This window comes from Notamacropus eugenii, chromosome X, assembly GCF_028372415.1.
Source record: "Notamacropus eugenii isolate mMacEug1 chromosome X, mMacEug1.pri_v2, whole genome shotgun sequence".
Taxonomy (NCBI): Eukaryota; Metazoa; Chordata; class Mammalia; order Diprotodontia; family Macropodidae; genus Notamacropus; species Notamacropus eugenii.
In genome coordinates this window covers 47,558,427-47,585,569 of record NC_092879.1, presented here as the reverse complement: position 1 = coordinate 47,585,569, position 27,143 = coordinate 47,558,427, and the positions used below count along the sequence as shown (strand labels likewise).

The following is a 27,143-nucleotide window of genomic DNA, read 5'->3' as shown; positions in this document are numbered from 1 at the left end:
CTGCCTTTGTTTCCATGTTCTGTACAGATCTTTTGCAATCTGGGTTCGTTGGTTCATTCCATATGTATCTACATGAGCCTTTTGAGAGTTTAGAGATTTGTTTCCTTTTAGTACCATTATTAACAAGTACCCATTGGTGTGCATTTCACATTGATTATCTAGGTGATATCAGTTAGCCAACCAGACTTAATGAGCTTTTGGAAAGAAATATTAACTAAGGTGGTGTAAGAAGTATGGTTCATACAAATATCCCCTAAAACAGAGGTTACATTCCCACAAGTGCATACAGAATTGAGAGTAAAATTGTCCCAAGCTTGGGCAGCTAGGTGGTGCAGTGGATAGAGCACCAGTGCAGGAGTTAGGAGGACCTGAGTTCAAATCTCACCTCAGACACTTGACACTCACTAGCTGTGTGACCTCGGGCAAGTCACTTAACTCCAATTGCCTCATCCTGGGTCATCTCCAGTCATCCTGATGAATATCTGGTCACTGGATTCAGATGGCTTTGGAGGAGAAGTGAGGCTGGTGACTTGCACAGCCCTCACTCACTCAAAAACAAAGTCAAGTGCAAGTCATGTCACCATTTCTCTGATGGCATGGTCTTCTTTGTCAACAAAGGACAAACACACATATAGTCCCAAGCTTATCTAACCCACATAGCAAAGAGATAATTCAAAGTTCTTGTTCTAAGACCTTTCCTCCCTTCCTGGGACTTCTCATGAAGTTCCCTTAGGCTTGGTGCAGTTTCTGCTGTCCTCCTAGTAGAGTCTTCAAGCTCCCTTTCTCAATCAATCTAGTTTCTCCTCAGCTCCCAGTGCTTCCACTGCTGTCACTTGTTCCAGAAAGGGAAGTCCAAAGTCTTCTGACCTTCCAAAGTTCATAGTATCATCCACTGGTCAAGGAAGTAGAGTAGGGAAAGAGATAGAGGCTCTTTTATGCTCCCTTCCCTCTCCTCACACAATTTCCTCTCAGGGACTTGGCTGGGCTACTCTTTTCTTTGGATTCCCAGAATCTGAAATGCTTGGATTGTAAACTGGTTTATTATTTTGTAAAAGGACCCAAAGGAGAGTACTGAGTCTCCTCAACCAATCCTAATATGCTTCCTCTGTAGTAGTATTTCATTTCATCCAATGTCTTTCACTCTACCCACATTGATTGAGGACTTTTTACACTTAATTTAATGCTTTTCATTGATCAGTTCAATAGAGGTGCTCCCACTGATTGAAGCAGTTACTTTAAGTGAGGTGGAATTACTGATTCAGTGGACACCCTCCCCCAGCTCTTACATAGGGATTGCAAGAAGCAAAGATAAAGAGGAAATCCCTTCCAGGCATTGAGGACAGCCTGGAAAAGGTACAGAGATTCATGATGTACTATTGCATATGAGAAACAGCAGGTAGACTTTTTCTGGAACGTGGGATTGGAAACAGGAATGATACACAGTAGATCTGCTTTACATGTGTAAGAAAGGACTTTTTGTTTCTTTTTTTTAATCTTTGAGGCAATGTGCTTTGTGACCCTGGGAATGACCTACTCAGACTTGGGCTTTTGCTATGTTATTAGATATATTAATAAGCTAGACTACTGCTTTAACTCTGATAAGAAGAAATTTAATAGGGAACCAGAAAAGGTGGTCTGTGTCTATAAGTCTACATTTCTAAATGCATTAAGTTTCACAGAATTAGCTTTGTAAATGCAAGATGGGGGGAGCATGAAATTTCATGTGGGGGAATAAAGATTCTGTGAATCTATTGTAATTTTAACATATAACTATTTTGCTGTTGTTTCTTTATACCAGTGTTTCAGAAGGGACGAGCCATAGACACAGGAGAAGTTGACATAGGAGCCCAAGTCATGCAGACCATCCCACCTGGCTTATTCTGGCGTTTTCAGATCATGATTCATCATCCAGTCTATCTGAAATTTAACATTTCTTTAGCCAAGGACTCTTTGTTGGGAATTTATGGAAGGAGAAACATTCCACCTACCCACACCCAGGTAATTTCATAGTATTGATGGTTTCTTTGATGCCTTATATGAGTACAGGCCGAAGAGTTCATGGTAGGTAAGAGTCAAGAATGAAATACATGACAAAAAAGTAGACATGAGCAAACTTTCCAAATGCTCACCTATCACACTAATGAAAAAGAATTCATGAACAATATTCTCCAAGTGTATTCAGAAGAAGCAACATAAGGAACCATCCTAGGAACTCCAATCCTGATTCCTAGAGTTCAGCAGTCAGGGAGATGGCCCTGAGCACAATGTGAGAATGCTTAATGTGACTCCCAGTCCAAAAGCTGTTCTGTGTCAGGACACCATCTTTGTCTGGTTAACTCTTCTAGTTTAGAAAGCCATGGAGAGATAGGGCTCTTCTTGTTGATGATTTTCTGTATAAAGTGGTCAGAAGTTGATGGGCTATGGTTTTACCCAAGGATAAAAATCCTTTCTTACACAACCATTTCCTTATTTTTTTAGCATGCTTAGTTCCTTACATCTCTCCTTTTCCGTCATCTCTCACAGACCCTCTTTAGGATCCTACTAAAAAGGACAGGGAGAATAAGTAAGCTGGGGCTCAGAATGATCACCAGACTGGCTGTTTTTTTTCTTCACAGTAGATCTGTCAGAAATCTGCCAGGGACTAAGGCACTGTTCCTGAACTCAGACCAGGAAGGGCCTGGAAATCTAGCTCAAATGCAACATTTGTATTCTGAATGAGAGAAGCATGTGTCATGTGTTGCTTTATTTGCATGAAATAACTTCAAGACCTGCCACTGACTCACCCTGCAGCCTCAAGCTAATCGTTTCCTCTCCCTGATTCATTTGTTGCATCATCTGTCAAATGAGGGGGTCTGACTAAAAGTCTAATAGTCTAAGCTCCCCTTCTAAAGCAAAAGAACTTTTTTAACCTGACTTGTGATTCCCTTGGTATAGAAAACATCTGCTGAGGGCCCTTTCTCTCCCGGTGCAAGTTGGTGCCCTCTCCTGCAATGTAAAGAGTGGCCGGAGGTGCTGCTGCAAAGGGGAGGGAGTGCCCACACTTGGAGGGAGGACTTGACCCCATCTGCCTGGCTCCCAGGTCAAAGCTCAACCCACTGCTGCATTTGCCTTCTCTAGAGCAAATGAAACCTGAGTATCATATTGATATTGAAATTAGTTGGGTTTTTATCGTGAAACATTTTTAGTGGCTCGTTTATGTTTCCGTTGTCTTTGCAGTTTGATTTTGTAAAACTGATGGATGGAAAACAGCTCCAGAAACAAGATCCCAAGAACTCTGAAGATTCACAGCATAGTCCAAGGAACTTGATCTTGACCTCCCTTCAGGAGACAGGTTTCATCGAGTACATGGACCAAGGGGCTTGGTACCTGGCCTTCTACAATGATGGAAAAAAGATGGAGCAAGTGTTTGTATTAACTACAGCAATTGGTAAGATACAGGAACAAAAGTGTGCATAACTATAGATATGTGCATGAAATCTCCAGAAAGGCATCATTTTAGTAGCATATTAATGTCATTGACATACAGTAATCATTCTGCCTTAAAATCACAATGGACCAATTTTGAGGCATTTTCATTTTATTTATTGTTATTTAGAAATGCTCATCATGCATCTGTTTTTGGCAACTCTCAGGAATGACTAACTGGAAAATATTGACATTGAAACTATACTAATAAACAAGATTGTAAAATTTATGTGTGACCTTGTTACCACCCTTCCCAAGAAGCTACAGTGGCTCCCTACTGCCTCTTAGACAAAATATACTCTCATCTGTCACTTAAAGCCTTTTATAATCTGACTACAAAATATCTTTGTAGAGTAATATCACATTACTCCGCCTCACGCTCTACATTCTAAATAAACTGGCCAATTTATTATTACCCATACATGACATTACATTGCCATGCCTGGAATGCCCTTCCTGTCTTCTATCTCTTAGCATTCCTACTTCCATTGAAGGCTCAACTCAAAAGCCACCTCCTACATGAGGCCTTTCCTGATCTTCTCCTCAGACTCTCCAACCTTCCCACCCCAGTTATTAATGATTGCCCCCTTCTTAAAATTCCTTTGTTTTATTCATAGGTGTGTGTTTCACATTTCCTTTTCGGCATGTATGTCATATCTCACCCACCCCCACCCCCAATGGAATATAAACTCCCTGAAAGTAAGGACGTTTTTCTTTCTATCTCAAGTGCTTGGCACAGTGCCTTGCATACCCTTTAATAAATGCTTGAATTGCATTGGAATGAATTTTTTTAAACAAGTGCTTCAAATATCATTTAAAAATAATATAAGGGTAGTTTTGCAGATTTTTTTAGAAAGATTGAGTCTAGACCCATGTAAGCCCCAACAGAACTTAACACAAGGAATAAACATAGTACATTTAAGGATGTTGTGAGCTATTCAAGGTCCTATTGTTGAAGAAAACCAGATAATTTTTTTATGACTTGAAAAGAATCTAATTTTTTTCTTTTTAACTGTGTTTAGAGCTCTTAAATTCAATGTACAGCAACTCCACATACTCAGGTGTGTCACCTGACTTAGTGATGCCACATTAGCTATTATTTTTTTTAGTGAATTCACTTACCATGACTACAACAGGGTTCTTTAGGAACTTAAGGTGAAGAACTCACAGACACTAGGTTTTATTATATGAATTGTTTTGACACTCCAGTCTTTTAAAATAATGCATTCCAACTGTTTTGTTTACTCTATGACTCTTAATCACTTTATCCTTTACTTAGTTCATTCAGCCAGACGTTTAGCAAACCAGGTTGACTGTGAATGGCTAGACCATCTGCTGTTCCTAATGATTCTATTTTATAGAATTCCATATTCCATAATATTGAATAACTTGAACAAGGAAAATGGCATCTTAGTCATCATATTATCAAAGTTACCCAGAAAGTAATAAGAAAGGCAATAAAAATGTACTAATGAATTTTTTTCCTAGAGGAAAACTCCACTGATCCACATCGTTGAAAGACAAATATGTGTTTGTTAAATTAAAAGACAAGAAAAAAGAATATTTCAACTTTTTTCCTCTCCTCTACCATCTCCCTGAATTCAGTAGAGAAGTTCCCAGTGGAAAAGGCTCTAATACTATTCCTGTTTGATCATGCAAACACATGATGAGAGACTAGGGTTTCTCCTAGGAAATCAGAGACATGGGAAAACTTTAAAGTATTGGGGAAGTGATAGTGCTCTCCTTTGTCACCTCCTTCCCTTATACTCCCACCTCTTTCCCATTCTTGACTTGTTGTACATTACTGCAACATGACCACAATTTAGGCTCAATATAGTTCAGCCTGCCATTTTGAAATAAAATGGCATCTGTTGAAGGTTTTCAAAAAAGGCATGTCCTTTGCCATTCTGAATGCATTTCAAAAGACAGAGAAAGATTACAGAACTAGGTCTTTTCTATAAACTCTAATTTTACAGAATCAATACTTAGCTAATTGAAGGGGGAGGTGATAATTGGATAAAAAATAGAGCTTTCAGAACGTTTTAATAAACTGCACTAATTCCAAAAGAGATAATAAGGTAGTCATGTGTTTACTAACTGCTCATCACTCCAGTCTTCTGCTGGTAACTAACACTTCTATAAACAGCATCATGGTCAAAGTAAGCTAGAACTAACGATAGGAAGTCTTGAAAGCATCCAAGACATATCAGGCCTAGTTTATTTGTCCCTTGAGCTATGCCTATAACTAATGGAAGTGAGAGGCAAATCAGGAATATCTTTGGGCAAAGCTTGTTGTCTATATACCTTGTCTCATTGTTTAGCACTCTTCCCTCCACTGCCCCCAAGTCTACTTAGTGCCCTCACATTGTGTACATCCATCTCTCTCTCTCTCTCTGTGTCTCTCTCTGTGTCTCTCTCTGTCTCTGTGTCTCTCTTTCTCTCTCTCTCTCTCTCTCTCTCTCTCTCTCTCTCTCTCTCTCTCTCTCTCTCTCTCTCTTTCTCTCTCTCCCTCCCTCCCTCCCTCCCTCCTGCCTCCTTCTCTTTCCTCCCTCTCTCTTCTTTCTCTCTCTTCTCTCTCCTCTCTCTTTTCTTTTCTTCTCCATCTCTTTTCTCCTTCCCCCGTCTCTTTTTCTCTTTCTCTCACTCTTTCTCTCCTTTCTTCCCCTATCATTCATATTTCTCTAGCCTGAAAGTCAGTCTACTGCCAGGAGGCAATCCTATCAACGTATATGGTGGCACCAGTAAACAATATGTTCCTATGCCTGAACCATATTTTACTTAAACTTTTAAAATCAAATTTCTTGATGTACTTAATTTTAGGAAGTATTTCTCAATTAAAATCAGAAAATCTGGAAGCAGAAGCCTGCTCTAGGATAAGAGAAAAAGGAAAGCAGAACATTTTCCATCAGCCACTCTGTGTGGATTCCCTAGAGCATCTGGGCTCTGCCAATGCTTCTTTGTTGCCCAGAGAAGGTGACAGTTTTCAGTGCATCTCATATTGGCTTCTCTTCTTGTTTGCATTGCTAGTGCTCTGTTCACTATTGAGAGTCCAGAGACAACTCCCAAATAAGTCAATAAATGCAGAGACTTTTATTAATTTTGAAAGCAAAATTTATTAACATTTTCCCCCAGAATAACCACATCCCTGCAAGGCCACTCCCATAAAATTGTCACCAAGGGCTCAGGTAATATTAAACTATATTTACTCCTGAAACTGCCCTTCCTGGGCTCCTATTAAATATCCATAATAGCAAAATTTAAATGTGGATATGAGAGCTGTCACTACCACTTGGTATAAGACACAGTTTTATAGCTTGGAGATGTGAGGAGGAATTATAGCAGGAAATTGCTATTCCATCTGTGACAGAAAAAATTTCAGTATCCCTTTGCCAAAAGATGGTTTTTCTGCCTTTTCATGACTACCTCTTAAGAAAAATAATGGTCTTCCCAAAATAACTAATTTTAATGACTTTTACAGTTGTTGGCTCTTTGCCATGAATTGCATTCCTGCCAACGCAGATGTACTTCGCTGAATGTCATGTGACTGTTATCCAAGCCAGTCATCCAATCCTTGGGTTAGAGAACACAATCATAAACATGCAAAGGAAGATCTGTGTGCATGCCTTCATGTAGGGGTCAGGAGGACAAGTACTTTGCCTCCCCCTCACGGTTTAGTTATTCCTTTCCAGTATTGCCTACTGTGATCACCAAGAAAGCTATCAACTTCTTTTTCTTCCCCTCCCCCAGCCCAGAGCCCCAGCTTCCAGCCCCTCATTGTCACTTTCTAACTTCTGTATCCTAGAGACAGACAGACAGACAGAGTAAAGTCTCCTGCTTTGACAGGATTGACTTTGAAACTGTTCAGCACCAGTGCCTTAGATGGTAAGCCTCGGGTTGTTAGAGATATTGAATGTACCACCTTAGAAACATTCAAATAGTAGCCCAGATTAAACATGAGTTTAAGCATACTTTCAGATGAGGCAGAAACCTAAAACTTTCCATAAATGATGTTTTAAATTTGCAAGTCATTACTAAAACTGCTTTAACTAAGCTGAAGGTGGAGAGAGAGTTTCTAGAAAAGTAGAAAGAAAAGAATATGACACATAAAAAAGGATAATGGCTAACATTTATAAAGTGCTTAAGTTTTACAGAGGGCTTCACATGTATTCTCTTATTTGATTCTCACAACAGCCTTGTTCTTGTCCCTGTTGTATAGATGAGGAAACTGAAGCTGAGAGAGCTTAAATAACTTACCAACTAATAAATACCAGAATCAGAATTTGAACTCAGATCTTACCAATTGTAAGTCTAGTGTTCTAACAGTATTAGTCAATTCTAATGTTGCTACTTAAAGCTAAACTGTTAACCATAGACTTCATTGGAGCAGTTTCCAGAAACAAAATATTAGACAGGATGACTTCCAAGACACAGAGAACTTTTTCTCCCTCGTTCTTCCCTGTATCATAGTAACTTATGTACATACCTTATGTCTCTATTTGACTGGAGACTCCATGAGGACAAGTTGGATGCCCCATTTCATCTTTGTATGGATGGCAATGTGCCATCATGAAGAGGATTGGGCTGAAAAGTCAGACCTCAATTCATATCCCACCTCTCACATACCAGCTGTGTGACCCTGAACAACTTCCTTAACGCCTCTCTGCCTCGTGTGCTTTCTTGGGACTTACGTAATGAATTGAAGTTGAAGAGTTCCGTACCCTGATGAAATCATGAGCCCTTTCTACAATTTCTATCCCCGGTCATGTGTTCAGTGTCCTGAACACAGTAGGAATTTAATAAATGTAGAATTGAACTAAATTTTTTTTTGTTTTTAAATGAAATTTTGTCACTCAACATTCAGATTATTTACATGACAAAATGGAATTTCCTGCACTGTGCATCTAAAGTCTGACGGAACTCAACTCCACAAAAACCTGCTTCTCAATGAACTGATTTAAAGGAAATCGGCGGCATAGCATGCATAAGCGTTTACAGTAATGAAAGGCATCTCAACAAAGTGCTTCGGTTCTAATGGTTTTTAGCGGTGCTGAATTTAACATGAACACTTACTTTTAAAGTCTTCCACTGTCACTTGTTAATGACAGTGAAATATTGTCTACGATATTTAAAATCAGAATAAAATAAACTATTCTAACTTGCCTAAAAAGCAACTTTCTTTTCCTTTTCCTGAAAGTGAAAATAGAAGAAAGAATCTCCATTTTTAGGATACATCTTTGAGCCTATTTTGTTTTTTGGAGTAGTGGCAGGAATGCTGTATTTGGAGTCAGAGGACTTACAACATAACTTAGCTGCTTCCTGCCTGGGTGACCTTGAGCCAATGCCTTTGCCTTCCTTGGGCATCAGGTTCCTCCACTGTATGATGAGGAGGTCAGACTAGATGGCCTCTGAAGCCCCTCCCAGCTCAAGTGTCCTATAAGAGATCAAGTTGCAGAAGGCCTGAGAGGCAGGGTTGGATTCATGCATATTATACACTGGCCATGAATTGGAAAGCGTGCAATTACTGAACACATCATAGAAGGCTCCTCAAGTTTCTTGTTCTGTTTCTATGCAGAAATAATGGATGACTGCTCTACAAATTGTAATGGAAATGGGGAGTGTATCTCTGGCCACTGTCACTGTTTCCCAGGATTCCTTGGCCCTGACTGCGCAAGAGGTAATGAATGCTACACTGTGTTCTGTTGGACTGTGAAGAAATAGTCATTATTGGGGAATGCAAACATAGCTAATTTATGCAATAAATATGCTCAGGGATGGCCTTACAAGGAGGCTTTCTAAGTAGCTAGATGCTTATAAAGACACTTCCCCCTTTCACCACCCAGCCTGCTGACACCTGAAGTTTCACAGTTGGAGCTTAATGACTTTGTAGTAAACCAGCGATCTCCAGTCCTTTGAATGGGACCTGATAAAAGGAAACCACTCTGCTCCTCTCCTGATTCCTTGAAAAAGAACACAAGGAGGAAGGGGAAAGGAAGAGAATAAGCCTTATTAAGCACCTCCTGTGTGCTAGGCACTGTGCTAAGTGCTTTACAGATAGTATCTCTTGATCCTCCCATCAATCCAGACAGGTGGCTGTCGAGGTAGAAATGTAATGGCTAACTGCCACCACACACCTTTAATATTTTGCTGGTATTCTCTTTAAAATTAGAGCAACATACCGACAGCAGTTAGCCCTCATTCAACCTTGGCAGACTGTCATGGTTGGCCTATTGGGGAGCTCTTGTTTGGGGACCTGCTGGTTTAAATGAGACAAGGGTTTCATTTTCACTGAAAGGCTAATGTCCTGAAAGTGACAACCTATCACTCATTTTTCCCAGAAGGCAGCATGGAATAGTGGATAAAATGCTGCTCTCCAGTTCTTCCACACATGCTTCCTAATTGTGTAACTCTGGACAAGTCACTTAATTGCAGTTTGTTTATCAATAAAATAAAGGGGGGAAGGGACCTCTGCAGTCCCTTTCAAATTCAAATCTCTATATAGGTCTTTATACCTTAATATGAATGAGCTATTTTCTCTAGAGCAAATTTTGATAGAGGAGGTGAAGATGTGAGCAGGGTTGGGAAAGTTGCTAAATGAATCGGGATGCTCAGGAGGAAGCAGTGGAAGGGCTCAGAAAGACAATGAATACAGATTTCACCTACTCCATATTTTGGCCTAAGGCTAGTTCTAGAGGTACCTTTGAAAACTTATACATAAATCAGAAATAGATTGGGAGGGGGACTACAGCATTATTTTCGGAATTCTTTCTCTTGCCTTTTAATATATCTTAATTAAACCATGCATAGCATCTAACCCTTTAGCTTTGGGTTTCTTCCTCTTCTTCCCTCTACCACATCCATGTCCAACTCACTACTTTTTGATCGACTAATTAGCAGTCTATAAATATACTGAGCTTGTTACAGGGGTAGGTGGAGGCATAATAAATAGCGATAATCTTTGCATAGTACTTTAAGGTGTGCAAAGTACTTTTCGTAGGTTATTTCATTTGATCCCCACAACAACTCTACGAAGTTGGTACTGTTATTATTCCCATTTTACAGACGAGGAAATCACACCTGACTACATTTAGGTGGATTTGTAATTAGGAAGACCTAGGTTCAAATCCTACCTTCGACACTTAGCAGTTCTGTGACTCTGCACAAGTCACCTCACATTTCTGAATCTCAATATCCCTATCTGTAAAAATGGAGATAATAGCTCCTGCCTGACAAGAAAGATTGTTTAGAGGATCAAATGCCTAATATATGTATGTGGTAAGCTTTAAAGTGCTATAAAAATGTTAACTAGTCATGGTAATAGTAGTAGTAGCACATTACAGAGATAATATAGAAGAGAGCATTTTGCCAAATGAAAGATATTATTTCTGATCAACCATCTAAATAACATATCAGGATGTAAACTTTGTATTGGGTGAATTTTAATTTTTATTTATCAGGTTGATCAAAAGCAAGATCCACTTGTAGTGAAAGGAAGGACAGATTAGAATTTATGTAATAAACTAATCCAGGAGAAAAAGAAAATTATTTCAAAACTATTAATCTGTAGAAGAAAACTAAAAGTTAAAATTAGGGAGATTTCGTTACAACCTAAATACCCAATGCAATTCCTCCTGAAAGGAAATGACTTCAGTGTTTGTAATCATCAACGTGTTTCTATTTAAGCAAGTATAAGCCATAAATAGGACCAATTTTTTTTGCCTGAAATATTATACTAGAATCAATATTAATTTGCTCTTTGGAGAATTTGAAAGCCTTACAAGAACATTACAAGTCCATTTGCTAACCTTCAGATTCATGCCCTGTGCTATGTGGTGGAAATGGAGAGTATGAGAAAGGACACTGTGTCTGTCGGAATGGATGGAAAGGACCAGAGTGTGATGTTCCTGAGGAACAATGCATTGACCCAACCTGCTTTGGCCATGGCACCTGCATCATGGGAGTTTGCATCTGCATGCCAGGATACAAAGGCGAAGTCTGCGAAGAAGGTCAGGGCCCTCTCTTGTTCTCTTGCTTCAATTTTATACCTTTCCTGAAGGCCTTAGTTAGTTTTGTGAGCCATAAATGAACAAATGTCTCTCAGGATTATTGGGGGGAGGGGGAGGAGGAAAACCTCATTCTCCTTTCTGACTTTCTTTCTTTAATATGACTTAGAAAGCCGAGTGCATATTGTATATAGGCAATTTATATTGGCCTCCCCCCTTCCATTTTCCGTACTCTTCTTAATTTGAATGATGTTTTAATGTCACAGACCACACTCTCACACATATTCCTATAGAGTAAAGCAAAGACTGTTGTAGGGGCTCTTCCTCGTCACCCACAACTCACCTGTATGACCCTACACAAGTCATTTCAGTTTGGAGGCCTCTTATGGGCAGTGCTGTAACTCACCAGATTACACAGGAGTAGCCAGTCAATGTGGGTGAAGGGAGTTTCCTAAAATGGTGAAATTGAAGGTCTCTGTGCACCCCCCCAAAAAAAGATATTGGGATCTAAATAACAGTGTAGCTGAATTTGAATCTGTATACAGAGCATTCTTGTGCTACAGATTGATCTTCATGTCTGTAGACTCAAGTTTACCTCTTTGTGGATGTCAAGGCAAAACCTCTAGGCTACAATTTATCCCATAGGATCTTTCTTTTAAAAATACATTTTGAAATTTCAGTTAATTTGTCATTAAAGGAAAACACACTAGAAAATAATGCGTTTACAAGTAATTGGACCTTTTTCCATGCCATGCTTCTCAGAAATGACTGATTTCAGAAATAATATTAAGTCATGGCCGTGGGAGATTGTCTCATCACAACTGTAGTTCAGAAAAGAGGCCGCCTAAAATGTGGCATAATTGCTTTCTGAAGGGATCTCATTAAGACTATAACACAGCAGAAAGGGGTTTAATCACATTCCCCTCCCAGAGCAAGAAAGGCTTGAGCCACTCACCCTGCAGGCCATTAACAATGGTAGAATTGGGATCCGGAGATAGTATCTGCCCTCTAGCGATAGATTTAGGAAAGGAAGCTGTGCTGCAGAGGAGGAGCCTGAAAAGAGCCCTGTATTTGGCCTCAGAAGCCCCTAGGTCACTTCTCCCCGCTAGGTGAAATCCTGGCCCTGTCACTTATTATCTCTGTGACCCTGGGCAAGCTACTCATTTTCCTCCTCTACAGAATCAGAGTGTTGCACTAAAAAACCTCTGAAGGACCCCTCCAGCACTTAATTGAGGATCCTATAAAAGGGACCCTATAAAATTTGCTTGTGATACAGATTGATTCAATTGAAAGTCTAATTCAGATGCTGCATGCCCATGCATGCACATCCATCCGTATGTACGTCTCAAAATGGTGTTAGGTTATCTATGATGACACCATGAGATGATGTAGTTAAGTATATCTTACAGTAAAGCCTCATCAATTTGGAACTTCTTATCATTTAAACCAGGGGCTAGGCTCTAGTTTGCTATTTTATTATCTACACAAAATAAGAGTTTGGTAAGAAAATTAATGGTAAAAGCAAGATTACAGGAGGAGCATTTAACATAGTCAAGATTACAAAACTTTAAGACACAGTAGAAACACGTCTAAGTATCGTTCATGCTAGCTATAACACCAACTATATCAATCACATCTATCGATTGAAGCAGGTCCCGTAAGGATCTCTGCTAGGCAGAACAATATATTAGCTAAGTTCGAGTTCTTGTGTGTGCTTGAAAGCAATAAAATTGTTTTTCTCTTTTAGAATATCCTCTAGGTCAGACTTGTCACTAATTCAAAGTGCTCTTCTCCTGTTTCTTTCATACAATTTGGCATCTTGTGAGTACAGAATTGCCCAGGCAAGATGAGAGAAGTTCATAGTCATATTACATGTTGCAGATTAATGGGCCAAATGATTCTTCTTGAGTAATAGTCATGGCCACCACTAATAGAGCTGAGCTTTCAGCCCCTAAGTTGTTGTGACTGTTAAATTACAGAACACAAATCAGGTGTGGCCCCCGGGAGTTATTTCCTGATTAACTCAGTGAGAGAGAGCATAATGTTTATGAAGCTAACTAGGGTCAGGGCTTGGTGCCTCAGTAGGGCAGTTAGATTTGTTGTACACCATAAGCACAGACGGATGGCATGTAAGTGCACTGACCTTGACCAGGTACCATGCACATACCTTTCACTAGTCATAAGGAGAATTGAGCAGCAAATGTTCAAATTCGTTATCATCTCTGGAAAAAAAAATGATTCCTCCAGATAAAAGCTGTCTAGATAGTGGGTTAGATTGATAGTATTAAATGAGAAACTTGGAAAACATCCTTTCCTTTCTATATGGAATGGTAACCCATAATCAAAGCACAAAGCAATTTATATCCCCAAGGCAAGCATGGGAACTTCCCAGCTAAAAGAGATGCACGTATGTAGTAGAAGGTGCCACAAAATCCCAAAGGCTTGGAGGACCTGGAGCAAATGGAATTTGTGCCTGTGATGTGCGCTGAGACGACGAAAACACTGTGCCCTCATACAGGTAACACTACCGTGGAATGGAAGAGGTTTGAGTTTGGGAATACAGGATTGGGCAAGAGTCTCCTAAAGAGGAAATGAGTTTTTAATGGAACCACTGCAGTTGTGCACATTGGTGGAAGAGCAGAGCTATCTCAGCCACTACTGAGTAGTCATCATTTTTTTTGATACACATCTACACATGTCAAACAGAAGCCTTTTTCCTTCCTTCTGGGAGCTATGATTCTAGTTTAAGAAAGGTTAAGGCAATGAATTCTCAGAAGCCCTTTGGCTCTATGTGTAAGACTGTGGAATTCCCATTGACAAGTGCCACTGTTACAACCACCCATTTGTGCCCGGGTAACAGATGTTCCACAACACTTCCCAATTTCTCACAGCATATGTGTGGCTTCCTCCTCCATTTAGGTTGCAACCTTTATGATACTCTACCAGATTTTTAAGTGTTAATAATCCGACTGATTTGAACACAGTGTTTGCATGCATCATTGTATTGCCTAATTGAAAAACATTCTTGTTATGTTATTAGCAAATCAGTGTGGGTGTGTCAATTTCATTTTCCTTGGCTATACTGGCCACAGCTGCTTTTCTTTTCCCTTTCTCTTGTGTCCTTCAGAGGACTGCCTGGATCCAATGTGTTCCAGCCATGGTATCTGTGTCAAAGGAGAATGTCACTGCTCCACCGGCTGGGGAGGAGTCAACTGCGAAACTCCTCTGCCTGTATGTCAAGAGCAGTGTTCAGGACATGGAACTTTCCTTTTGGATGCTGGAGTCTGCAGCTGTGAACCCAAGTGGACAGGATCCGACTGCTCCACAGGTACATTTTCATTCCTTTCCCACACCCCATGTCTCCCTAATTGTTCTGTTAAGCAGAGATTTCTCCAAGTGAAGGAGGTAGGTGAACTGGTGTCTTATTGCATTAGGTTTTATAATATGCTAGTGCCTATATTTTATGTGATAGCTTACTTTAGTGAGATTCTGTACTCTCTTCTCTGTTGGATTCTCTCTGAGAGATCTTAGTCATCTCCCACAGCTTCAGCTAACACCTCTGAGCAGGTACTGATAATCAAGGGGTCACCAAATAGGTCTCTACTCTTGTTATTTCCTTCAAGGAACCTTACAAGATTCTTACATATGCAGAGGAGGGACCTTATTAATAACCAACACATGACAGAGTGGGGTCTTGTATTCTCTCCCTCACCTTTCACTGACTTGTCTTCTGGAAAATATTTGCCAGAGCCTTCTTGTCCCTTTCTCCTACTTTCACGAAGGATACCCTCCGGATGCATATAGCTTATTCTCAGAAAGATTCTATAGAGATCAGAAAACAGAAATATGTGTTTATGTTTATATTTTTGAGAACACCTGGCTTTGATCTGTGAGGTATTTTTCTCCCCAAAAATTGGGAAACCCTCCTCTCTTTTCAGATATTGTGAGAATTCCAAATTGTGTTAACTCCAGCATGATCTTCCTCTGAGTATACTTTGTATAGTTCAAATGTTCTTCTCAACTGTTTTCTTTGCAACCACTTTTGCTTGATCATGCAACACACTGGGAACTTGATGTTAGACTTCAAATGTGGTGGCCACTTACTGATTGATAAAGAAAAGAATTTATCGAGATCTTGAAAATGCCTTTTTTTTTTCATTTTGGTCTGTTTATTATCTTATAATTCCTTCCTTAAATATCCATAGGATGACAAAGTTTAGTTGTCTGGCTTTCCCTCTACTATTTTCTGTTGTTTTATGAAGGAATACATTTTATAACCTTCCATTATAACCATCTGTTGTAAGATGCTGTAAATAATTTTATATTTCAAACCAATATTATCCTTAGTTGTCATATCTCAGATACATTAGATCTTCTGTTTGGCAAAGAGGTGGAGTAGGTGCTGGATGAATTGATATATAGGCATGGAGAATTGGTCTCCACATTTTGGCTGTTGATTTTTATGCATTAAAATTGTGTAGGAAATGGTCACTGTAGATGTCCCTTCTTTTATCCCTTTCTCATTTTTCAGTGTCAGCAGCTTATTTAAATGAGTAAAGATCATGTTGGTACAATTGTACACCATGTCTCCTCCCACGTTGATTCTTTTATATCACTTTTGACTTTGAAGTTTAATCTAACAAGTCAGTGGTTTGGCTGTACCTTGATAATAGATTTAAATGTGACTTCCATATTAACAAACATTAATTTCCTGCCTTTTAAAATATAATCAGCTTCCTTTTTGTTATTCCTTGTTCTCATGCATCACAAATTCTTGAAGAAAGCACTCCTTGTATATAAGCATGGCTCTTCTGTATAGTCTACAAGCTTTTAGCCTGGCTTATTTCTTAGTCTTATACTGCAATTTCTAAATTTTTTCACCATATTTTCCTCTGGCCACCTTTCCATTGAAATCACCATGTATTCAAAGCAAATACATATTGATTGATTTTAGAGGGCCTTTATAGAAATTTTCCACCTCCTCTTCCTGTGCAACAGATAATTACAATTATCTTACAGGTGGATTTTTTTGCAAATTCTTGTCACGAATGTTCATATATGAGACAACCAACTTAGAAAGGATACTTTTGTATACACGATAGAACCAACTCAAGAATTTCTATGAGGTACATTTCCTCCCAACATTCTATGGAGGGCAGTAGTAATATGATTGGCCACCTCCTCTTCTCCTACATTAGGCGTATGTAACTTAAAATACCACTGAAGTAGAAGAAGAAAAAAGGTAAGGAAGAAAAAGAAAGAATCATTGCACTTTAGAAGTGGAAGAAAGCTAAAAGATCACCTTTCTTATCTGGAAAAATGGGGACATAATACTTGTACCACCAATTTCACTGAATTATCATAAAGAAATCACTTTTATAAATTCTAAAGTGTCATATCAGTCAAAGAGCTTTTAAAAATTCAAATTAGTATTATCATCATGATCAAAGCTAACCCTTATTGAGAAGCTGAGAAAATTGAAATATAGAGAGGTTAATAGACTTGCCTAAGATCTCTTACCATCTACAACTCCTGAACCCTTATCCTCCTCATAAAGCTTTTTTGGGTCAATTTACCCTATTGATATGCACAAATAACTAGCATTGTTATTCATAGAAGTTAAATAATCATATGGATCAGGGGGAGGGGAAAGAAAACCTTTCTCCTCTCCCCAATTCCATGACACTTTGTGTGCTTCATTGGCCTAATAGTTATACCAAGCCTTGTGTAAACATCATTTTCTCAAGAACTACCAACATGGAGCCTATTTCCATGCCAAAAAGAACTCATTGTAAGACTGTCATACCTTTAAGACATTCTATGGGGACTACGATATATTGTTTCATAGTACAGTGACTTTAGGTAAATCACTAAGCCTTGCTGGACATCACACATCTTTCTATAACTCAGGGAGACATAGGGAGCACATGATCTCTTGGAATCTTCTGCAGCTCCAGGATCTCTGATTAAATATATTGTTCCACTGACAATGATTTGGAATTGCCTATTGGCTCTGTAACTTTTACTCCATATCATTTGTGGTGAAACAATATTAATATGCAGTATTTGTGTTCTCATTCTACAGGTGTCCATGGTGACAGTGATATCAAACCTTTTTGTTTTGTCTTTACCAGATTTAAAATCTCGTTTTATAGCTATATATTCATTATGGCAGTGTCTCATTAATTTTTGCAAGTGTTACTTAATGGAAGATGATGTGTATCCACTAATAAAAAAGATAATTAGAGGAGGAGGTTCTATTGTTGCCATTGAAACTATTTCCTTGATAATGCAAAGACCATATGAGGGGAAAAAAATAATTTGTTTTCTTATCTAAAAGTTTTCATTTGACTCTCCATGTCTATCACACACAGCTCTCTTTCCTGCAGTTTTCAGAAATTGATTAGGCCATTTACAATGATCAGTGCTTGCACTTTATTGTTTTTCCTTCACACAAAGCAATAATAGCCGGGTCACCCATGCAGTTTGATAAAGAAGCCTAGCTGTAAGTGTAATTCAGATGCTATGTGTACAAGAATTTCCGCATCCCTCACGTCATTCAAAGGAACATTCTTCTGACATGTGCACAACTGCTAGAATTGAGCATATTCAAGAAAAGAATGTTAACTGATATAACTAGATTGAGAACCTGAAACTGGAGGTTATAGATTATTTTCCAGAATATGCTTTGGACACGATGTTCAAATGACTCTGGTCTGTGCATGTCTAGATTTAACCTGAAGGAAAGAAGACTTGGGGAGCACACTGTAACTGCCTTCAAATATTGGGAGGGCTGCCCTGTGAAAGACGAATTAGATCCATTCTTCTTGGCCCCAGAGGCCAGAACTAGGAGCAATACGTGTTGTAAAGAGGTGGCCTTTGGCACAGGAAAATCGGCCCAGTTGAATTCAGAAAATATTTATTAACCAGTTACTATGTGCAAGACATTTAGAATGCAAATTAATAAATAACATCTGCTCTGTCCTCAAGAATTTCACTTTTGAACAGTTAGATCTCTCCAAGAATGGAATAGACTCTTTTCAAAAGTAGCAAGTTCCCCTATTATTGGATACCTTCAAGCAAGGGCACAGATGTTCTAGAAGAGATTCATGTACAGGGAAAGGTTGGGCACGATGGCCTCTGAAATCTCTTTCAACATAGAGATTCTGGAATTCTATGATTCTGTGAGACGGCATCTCAATTTTTTTAAATTGTTGATATCTTTTGTTTTTGTACCACATTCAATTCTAATTATATCCTTTACCTTTTTCCTACCTGGAGAGCTATTCCTTGTAACAAAAAATAAAAAAGAAAGAGGAAAAGGGCAATTTACCAAAAGGAACCAGTGCATCTACCATGTCTGATAATAACTGCAGCATTATTCATCCATCAAACCCTATGTCTCCAAAGAAGGAAGGTGCACTTATTCATCTCTTTTCCATGGCTTACCTTGGTCATTATGTTTGTGAGTGGTGGGGGAGGGACTGAATGGAAGGGGATAATTTGGAACTAAGAATTTGAAAAGCGACGTTAAAAATTTTTAAATAGAAAAACCATTAAAGAGGAGAGGGGAAAGATGAATTGACATTGAATGGATACCAATGTTTCGTCCGGGTTGCCCATAAGTTATCCACTGTTCTTGCTACAGGGCAGGTACACTCTTATTCATAAATCTCTTTGATATGTTTTGCACGACTTGCACACAAACCATGCATGTATCCATTGCCTTTTGAGTGACTTGTAATTTGAATTCTTTAGAGATTGTGCCATTCCATCACTTGTAATCATATATTATCACCAATAGGATCCTGGTGTTAAAAACATGGAGATGTGTTGTAGGATTATTAAAAGCACTGAACAAATGCACATATCCATAATACTAAAAAAAGTCTTGGAAATTTAGCAGAAAGTTTCCTATATCAATCAACAGGTATACAGTATATAGCACATGCTAAGATTTTGCATCATTTACTTTTTCCATACATGGAGACAAGCATGCCTGTAAAGTATGCTTTTGGTGGCTTCAGTTTCTCTGCCTCAGTGCCCAAATTATGCCACCCTGTGATCAAATCACTACTGTACCTTAAAGGATGAGCCATGGGTCATTTCTGATTTTCTTGATTTAATATGTCCAAATCCTACATGGAAAAATGATTTCCACAACTTCAATGTGGTTACAGCTTTTAATTCAAGTGATGAAACTGATTACAGAAAGTTAGAATATAGCAGAAAAGCAAACTTTAGACAGTTTGGGCCAAATCAAGTGTGTCGAAATTGGCAGTAAAGGTAAAGTGGAGTATCCCTCTATTTTAATTAGCTATTTACACTACATCATCCTCTCAGACAGTTTGTCACCATCAGATTTCTCTTGGGTTTTGAGTGAGAATAGAACCTAAGACAAATTTAAAAATCCCCTTTTTCAAAAAACTTCTCTCAGCATGAGGGGATGTGCTGCCCATTGGCCATGGGGCTACATGTATGGTAAAGACAGGTAGTTTATTGCACATTAAATGCCAGTTGGTTTTAAAGCTAAACTTTTGCTTTTCTTTCCCACACAGTTCAAATCATGGGGCTTATCCTATCATTAACAGTGAGAGCAAAAATGCATTCCAGTTGGTGACAGTTTGATAAGTTGGAATTAAGAGGTTACTGCTTTTCAGCTGCCACTCCAGCTGCCTGGCTTTTGTAATACATGAAAGCTTTTCAGATGTTTTCCAAATCGGGGAGAAAGATTGCATTCAATAGGGTGCCATATGCGTGGCAAGAAAATTATCTGTGGTTGAGCATGCAAGGGCATGATGAAAGTACAAAGCCTGATACTTAGAATTCGTTTAGGCATCATGATTTGATCGGCTAACCAAGATGTCTTTGGATATTTGTGGGGTAGAGAATAATAACATGTTCCCATACTTAAATAGTGTAGGACTGGGATGGGGTGCAAGTGCTGAGTTTGCTCGTATGTGGTCTCAAACATACCACTTGCCCTTTCTGAACATCACATTTCCTAGCTGTACAATAAAGGGCTTAAAGACTAAATGACTTCTGAGTTTTAAATTCTCCAGTTTTGAATTTTATAGTTTCTTACTTTAGTGACTGCTGATCTCCCAGGTTCAGAATCCTACTATTTTAAAGCTGCACTGAAGTTTAAAAATAATCAAATTCAACTACCCTCATTTTATAGATGGGAAAACTCAGGTTCGTTTTTCTCATAATTAGTAGCTCATGATCTCACTCCTACTACTCTAAAGACACCTCTATTTTGGGCTCTGGCTTAAGGATTTTCCCCAGCAAGTGCCTGGGGGAGGCAGAATATAAAAAGGTACTCAGAGTATAAACATGAATCAGCTATGGAACATATTGTTTTATTCTCACACACAAAAAGGGAATGTCATTGAATGATTAGAACAGTATTCAGTAAGTCATCACTAATACAATTGGTTGGAATAGTAACTAATATTCCAGCTTCAGTGGTATATTTGTAAAGAGTTCCTTTGCTAAGGCTGCTAATTAACAGCTTTACGTTTCACTTCACTTAACACAGACTAATCAAAACCAAGTGGATCGTCTTTTGAGGCAACTCTTTCTTATTGATCCATAAGCTTATGCTGCCCTTGCCTCTGAAATTATCTGCCAGATTCTAAACTGCCTTTGAGGTTTTTCCATGACTCACAGAGTGTAACTGGTTCTCTTCAACCAACCATAAGGCATTTCTTATATGGTCTAAACTGCCTTCCTTCATTTTGTACCTCGTTTACACCTTTGATTGACTGGTTGATTCAATAGAGGTGTCTAGGAATTGTTCACACCTTTGATTGATTCTTTAACTCGGGCAAATGGATGTTCTCACTTAATAAAGATAACAGGACAGTAGACCATCTTGTTACTTTACATTAATTGGGATTGAGGAGTATGGGGCAGAAAAGGTGCCATTACTAGAGATGGTAACAAAATATATTATAAGGAGGTTTTATAATGTCCTTTGCACATTGTAGAGAGGACAGAATGAATTTGTAAATTGTACAAAAGTGCATTTGTCCCGTTTTAAAAGTTAACTCTCTGTTGCCAAATACAGGGTGTCTTTAAAACTGAAGTGCTTTGGGGGAGGGGGAATAGTAAAATTCTGTAATAATTGTAAATTGGTCTGTGCATTGTAAAGTGATTTAAAATCATTAGAGTGGCACATTTTTAAAGGAAGTACTTCAAAGTAAAATGAGTGAAGCAGCATTATAGTGTATTAATGGAGCTCAAGACATCTTAAGTTGATTTTGAAATTAAGCATTGAAAACTGCAACTTATAAAAAATTAGATAAACCATTATATAGCAATCAAAAAAATCTTGAAATTTAGGAAACTGCACATTAAGGACATCATTCATTCTGATTTGGCAAGGTCAAGGATGTTCAGTGACAAGAAAACAAACTGTTTAAAATGTCCTTAAAAACTGAACTGTGCATAAACTACCACATTTTATCTTTGCTTTGGCCCTATTTTCAAGTAAGATCATCTATGTAAAAATGCTTTTTGTAACCTTAAAGCACTCTATATATGTCACTGTTCTTTTTCTTGTTATGCATCAATTTCGCATCCAGAGACGATCACAGGGACTATAAGAAAAAATTAGCTAGTAAATATGAAAATGCTTTGAAATAACTCACATTTCTCTCTGTGAATGTCAGGACTGATATTGAATCCAAGCCTACCATGAAGGTCTGGTGCTCTTCCCAGCATACCACAACCCCTTTATAAAGAGTTCCAAATACTAGGGAAGTAAACTATTTTTTCCAGTCTTTACTTAGTTGGAACTCCTGTTTCTCCTGGCCATTTTCATGTGCAAGGTTAGCTTCCATAGAGGACACATTCATTTCTGTTGTCAGGCCAAAGAGCTGATCATCTTGGCATTTTCTGAGTGTGAGAGGGCTGTACTCAGCTCTGTACTCAGGAAAAGAGTGAGCTTTCCATGTGTTACCTGAATTTCCCCTGATTAGAGAGTATACCTGGTTCTGTTCCATCCAGAGTTGGTACTTAGATTGGAGTTGTTGTCTTCAATCTATTTCTGGCTCTTCCAACTTGTCAGATGGAATGCCAAAAGGGCCAGAAACCAGTGCCATGGCAGCTGTTTTCTTCTTTCCATTTGCTCTGCTGTCTCTCTAGTCCCTCAGTAACATGAGCTCCTGGGAGCTCTAATGCAGTGCAGCATTGACAACCAGCATTATGGGCTCAACACTACTCTGTGGGTTGTATTTATGCTTCAGCAAGAAACTGAAGATATGTTCCTTATCTTCAAGAATTCTCAATGATTAAAAAGGTTTGGGATGTAAACAGGAACTCAGGTAAAGTGCTGAGCATTGGACTTACAAGAGGCAGCAGCATGGTGAAGAGGAAAAATTACTATCTTGGGGGGAATTTTGATTGGCTAGGAGAGTGAATGAATGCTATTCAACACCAAGATAGGTGTGGACCATTACAGATCGGGTCCTACAGTGGAGACAGAACTGGACTGAAATTTGTGTTAGAATTGCAGCTTTAATCTACTACCTATGTGATCTTCCCTCCCATTTCTGGGCCTCAGTTCCCTCATGATCTCTAAGGTCTCTTCCAATTCAAAATATATGATCCTGTGATCCTTTTCTGGAGGTCTTAAGGAAAAGAATGGGTTTTCCCCATGCCTGATATGGTTAAGAATATCAGGCATAAACCTGAAGGCAGTAGGGGAAATTCCTGTCTGTGGATGTGTGATTTATTGAAGGTCCCCACTCTGCCTAAATGGTACTTTTTAATCCACAGAGCACACGATTCTCTGCCCTATATCATATTCAGTGCTGTTTATCTTCATGAAGTATTTTTTTCACTAAAACCAGCGTGCATGGAGAAATAACTCAGTAAATGTCATCCCCAGCAAAAGCTCTTCCCCTCACAACAACACAGACAGCTGACCCACTCTCTTTGCTTAACTACAAAAATGATCAGTGATTTGAAACAGTCATGAAGTCCTTGGAAACAGAGGTCACAGGGTGAAATAAATTTGAGAGCCTGTGGCTTAAATTGACAAAGATCTCATCTGTCTTAAACTTTGTGTATTTTTCAAAAGCTGTTACTTTTTATAACTAGTATATTTTTATAGCTAGGGAAAAGATTTTGTGTTTGTTTTGATCTTCCCTAATAATATAGTTCCCTTGCCGTGTCCTTTTCATCCTTTGATTCTATAAGTTGGGAGGAGCAAAACAGCTCTTTGACTGGGTCAGTCAGTGTTCTTGTAGTCTTTGAAAAAGTTGGAGGGGAAATCTAACTGGGTAAACTAGTTTCTTTTCTGGGAAAAACATCATCATCATAACCGGAAGGAAAGTTTAATTCAAGGCCCTGGGGAATTTAAAGTGAAAATCTTTGGGCAGCAAGATGGGCCTAATGCAGTCATTCATTGATTTGAGAGAGAGGATATGTCAAAAGTATTAGAGTTCCAGTGAGGCAAACTGATGAGGCAGAGGATGGCCTGCCAACCTTTACTTGATCTTTTGCTGCAGTAGAGATTACTGGCAGGAGGGTCAGAAATATTCCCTCTTCCCAGTCCCTTTCTTCTTCACTTACCAAGTCAATTCCCCTCCAGCTACACTCAAAAACAGTTCCTATTGGAGAAATTCATCATTTCCTTTTGGCTTACCACAGTTAAATCTCATCAGATATGAATGAGGGGAGGGAGGAACTGACTCAGTTTCATTTAGTGAGCCTTGGTGGGGGGCTTAGACACAGCTAAGCATGGTGAATGTGTGTCTCAGATGGCAAACTGATCTAGCCAGAGCACCACAGAAATTGGCACAAGGTTGGATGAACACAATGGTATGGTCAATGTGAAATGTGATTGAGGCAGATGACTCCATCAGAAAGCCCAAGTATTTTAGATTGATGTTCTTTTTCAGTCTTACCGTTGTTGGATCCTGGAGAATTACTGAAGAAATGGCACTTCTCGTTAGCCTGATTCTTTTTCTCTTTTAATAATAATGTCTGACATTGGTATAGAATTTTAAGGTGTCCCAAACACTTGACAGATACATTTGAGCCTCATAACAAGCTTGTGAGGTAGACACCATCAGCATCATTCTCCCCATTTTACAAATGAGAAACCTGAGGCTCAGAGAGGTCAAGTGATTTGCCTGTGGTCACTCAGTTAATAACTGTCCCAGGTAGGACTCAAGCCATGGTCACTAACTTTGGAGTCAGAGGTCCTGGGTTCATATCCCAGCTCTGCTACTCATTTACATGTGTCTTTGGGAAGACAAATCACTCTCTTGGGCCTCCATTGCCTCATCTGCAAAATAATCAGGTTGGACCAGATGACATATTCTTCCAGGTCTGAATCAATGACCAAGTCCAGCATTCTGTCTTCTACATTATGTTGCCCCACACCAAGTTTTTTAGCATTCAAAATCACCCAGTTTAGGCCCCCTGCTTTAGGCTGGTGAATATAAAAACTGTCTAGGGAAGATGATTTTCTATTTTCTTTTTCTCTTCTGAGAAAATCATTTTAATAGATAGATATATGTTCATCCTTCATTGTCAAAGAAGACCATGCCATCAGAGAAGTAATGACACGACTTGCACTTGACTTTGTTTTGAGTGAGGGAGGGCTGTGCAGGTCGCCAGCCTCACTTCTCCTCCAGAATCATCTGAATTCAGTGACCAGATATTCATCAGGATAACTGGAGATGACCCAGGGTGAGGCAATTGAGGTTAAGTGACTTGCCCAAGGTCACAGAGCTAGCGAGTGTCAAGTGTCTGAGGTGAGATTTGAACTCAGGTCCTCCTGACTCCTGCACTGGTGCTCTATTCACTGCACCACCTAGCTACCGAGAGAGAGAGAGAGAGAGAGAGAGAGAGAGAGAGAGAGAGAGAGAGAGAGAGAGAGAGAGAGAGAGAGAAAGAGAGAGAGAAAGAGAGAAAGAGAGAAAGAGAGAAAGAGAGAAAGAGAGAAAGAGAGAAAGAGAGAAAGAAAGAAAGAGAGAAAGAAAGAAAGAAAGAAAGAAAGAAAGAAAGAAAGAAAGAAAGAAAGAAAGAAAGAAAGAAAGAAAGAAAGAAAGAAACTGACATGAAAATCTGGGCAGTCTGATAAATACAGATGATGTGAACCTCCAGGAGAATAGCCCATCACTCTGATGGCAGCAAAGAGAGGGTCTGAAAATGGTAGTGGGAAACAAGGAGTGTGACTCCCCTTCTTGCTTAATTGTGTATAGAGGATATGGGGAGTTGGTGACAGAAGGTGAAAGATGTGTTGTCTGAGAGTATCTCTGTCTCCATTAGTGCTAGAAGCTGAAAGAAGTGGGCTCGGGGGGTGGAGGGGAAGAAAAGGGAATCAGTATTTGTCAGGTACCTGCTATGTGCCAGGCACTGTGTTAAGCACTTTGGAAATATTATCTCATGTGATCCTCCCAACAACCATGGGAGCTAGATGCTAATTGTTTCCATTTTAGAGGCAAGATTGAAGCATTCAGACATTGTGTCTTGCCCAGTGCCACAGAACTAGTGTCTGGGGCTGGATTTGAACTCAGGTCTTCCTGACTCTAAGACCAGCCCTCTATCCCTTCTGTTACCCAGCTAAGAGGTCTAAAATGAAGGAAAGAGAGTTTAACAATGTTTTCTAGTACATCGTTCACCCGCATCTCTCTTCCCTTGCTGGATTCCATTGACTCTGTAGCCTGGAGTCAATAGCCACAGAAACTCTTTGAAGGTTGAGTTAGCTTCCTGATGCTTGATATTCCTTCTGCACCCTAGCCAGCAAATTCCTCCCTCCTACTTCTCTAATTGCAGTGATTCGTAATCATTTTTAAAGCCTCTCTTTGAAGTTCTCTCTATCCTGTCTAGAGCATTTTTAGTTTTATCTATGACACTCCAGATCACTGCCACTTCTCTGCTGATTCTTCTACCATCCCACTCACCCCCAACTCCCTGGTCTCCAACCATCTTGACTCCAAGAACCTCTCTCTCCAGTCCACCTGAACCATGCATAGGAGTGACCGTGGTTAGATAGTTTGTGCATCTCTTATCATCCCTGTTCCAGGTGCTCAAACTCCAAGGTATGGCTCTTCCTGTCCCCCTCCAAACCAAAGGAAAAAAAATAAATCTGAAATGACCACCTCCTGATGAAGTCATGCCGGCCTTCTTTGGTCATCACTTTGTCCTTTTCCATTTTTCCCAATTGCTTTCATCCTTCTATACTCCAAACTTTTGGTGATTACCAAGAGCAGGCTTGCTTGGCAGTCACATGGACCAGTTAGTTTAGCCTCCTGAAAAGTAGTTCTGGGTCAAGTGGCTTGACCTAATCAAGAACAGCTAGATGCTCTCTCTCTGTCACCTTACTTATCTTGGGTATCACCTCCCTATGTACCACTTTTGTCCAGACCTTTCCAGGCCAAAGATCTTTCTCTGTGGCCAGAAAACAAGCAGAGTAAGACTTGAGCAGCTTCATCTATGTTGTTGATTACCATCTTGCCACCCACCTTAAAACCTCAACAGATTCTAGTCCTTGTACCTTCAGGCAGCCTAGGTGATGCAGTGGATAGAGTGCTGGGCCTAGAGTCAGGAAGACCTGAGTTCAAATTGGGTCTAGCTATGTGACCCTAGGCAAGTCACTTAGCCTCTGTTGGCCTCAGTTTCTTCATTTGTAAAATGAGCTTGATAATAATAGCAACT

The 27,143-nt window shown here is 39.4% G+C and overlaps 1 protein-coding gene across 2 annotated transcripts in view; it reads left to right on the top strand.

The window, feature by feature from the left end:
• TENM1 (teneurin transmembrane protein 1) overlaps positions 1 to 27,143 on the top strand; it is a 773,658-nt gene that overhangs the window by 535,693 nt on the left and 210,822 nt on the right. For both annotated transcript variants that reach the window (XM_072626495.1, XM_072626494.1), the window contains exons 8-12: positions 1,799 to 1,998; positions 3,217 to 3,427; positions 9,038 to 9,139; positions 11,274 to 11,468; positions 14,593 to 14,793. In XM_072626495.1, the coding sequence (XP_072482596.1) occupies positions 1,799 to 1,998; positions 3,217 to 3,427; positions 9,038 to 9,139; positions 11,274 to 11,468; positions 14,593 to 14,793 (909 nt within the window). The remainder of the gene's footprint in view (positions 1 to 1,798; positions 1,999 to 3,216; positions 3,428 to 9,037; positions 9,140 to 11,273; positions 11,469 to 14,592; positions 14,794 to 27,143) is intronic.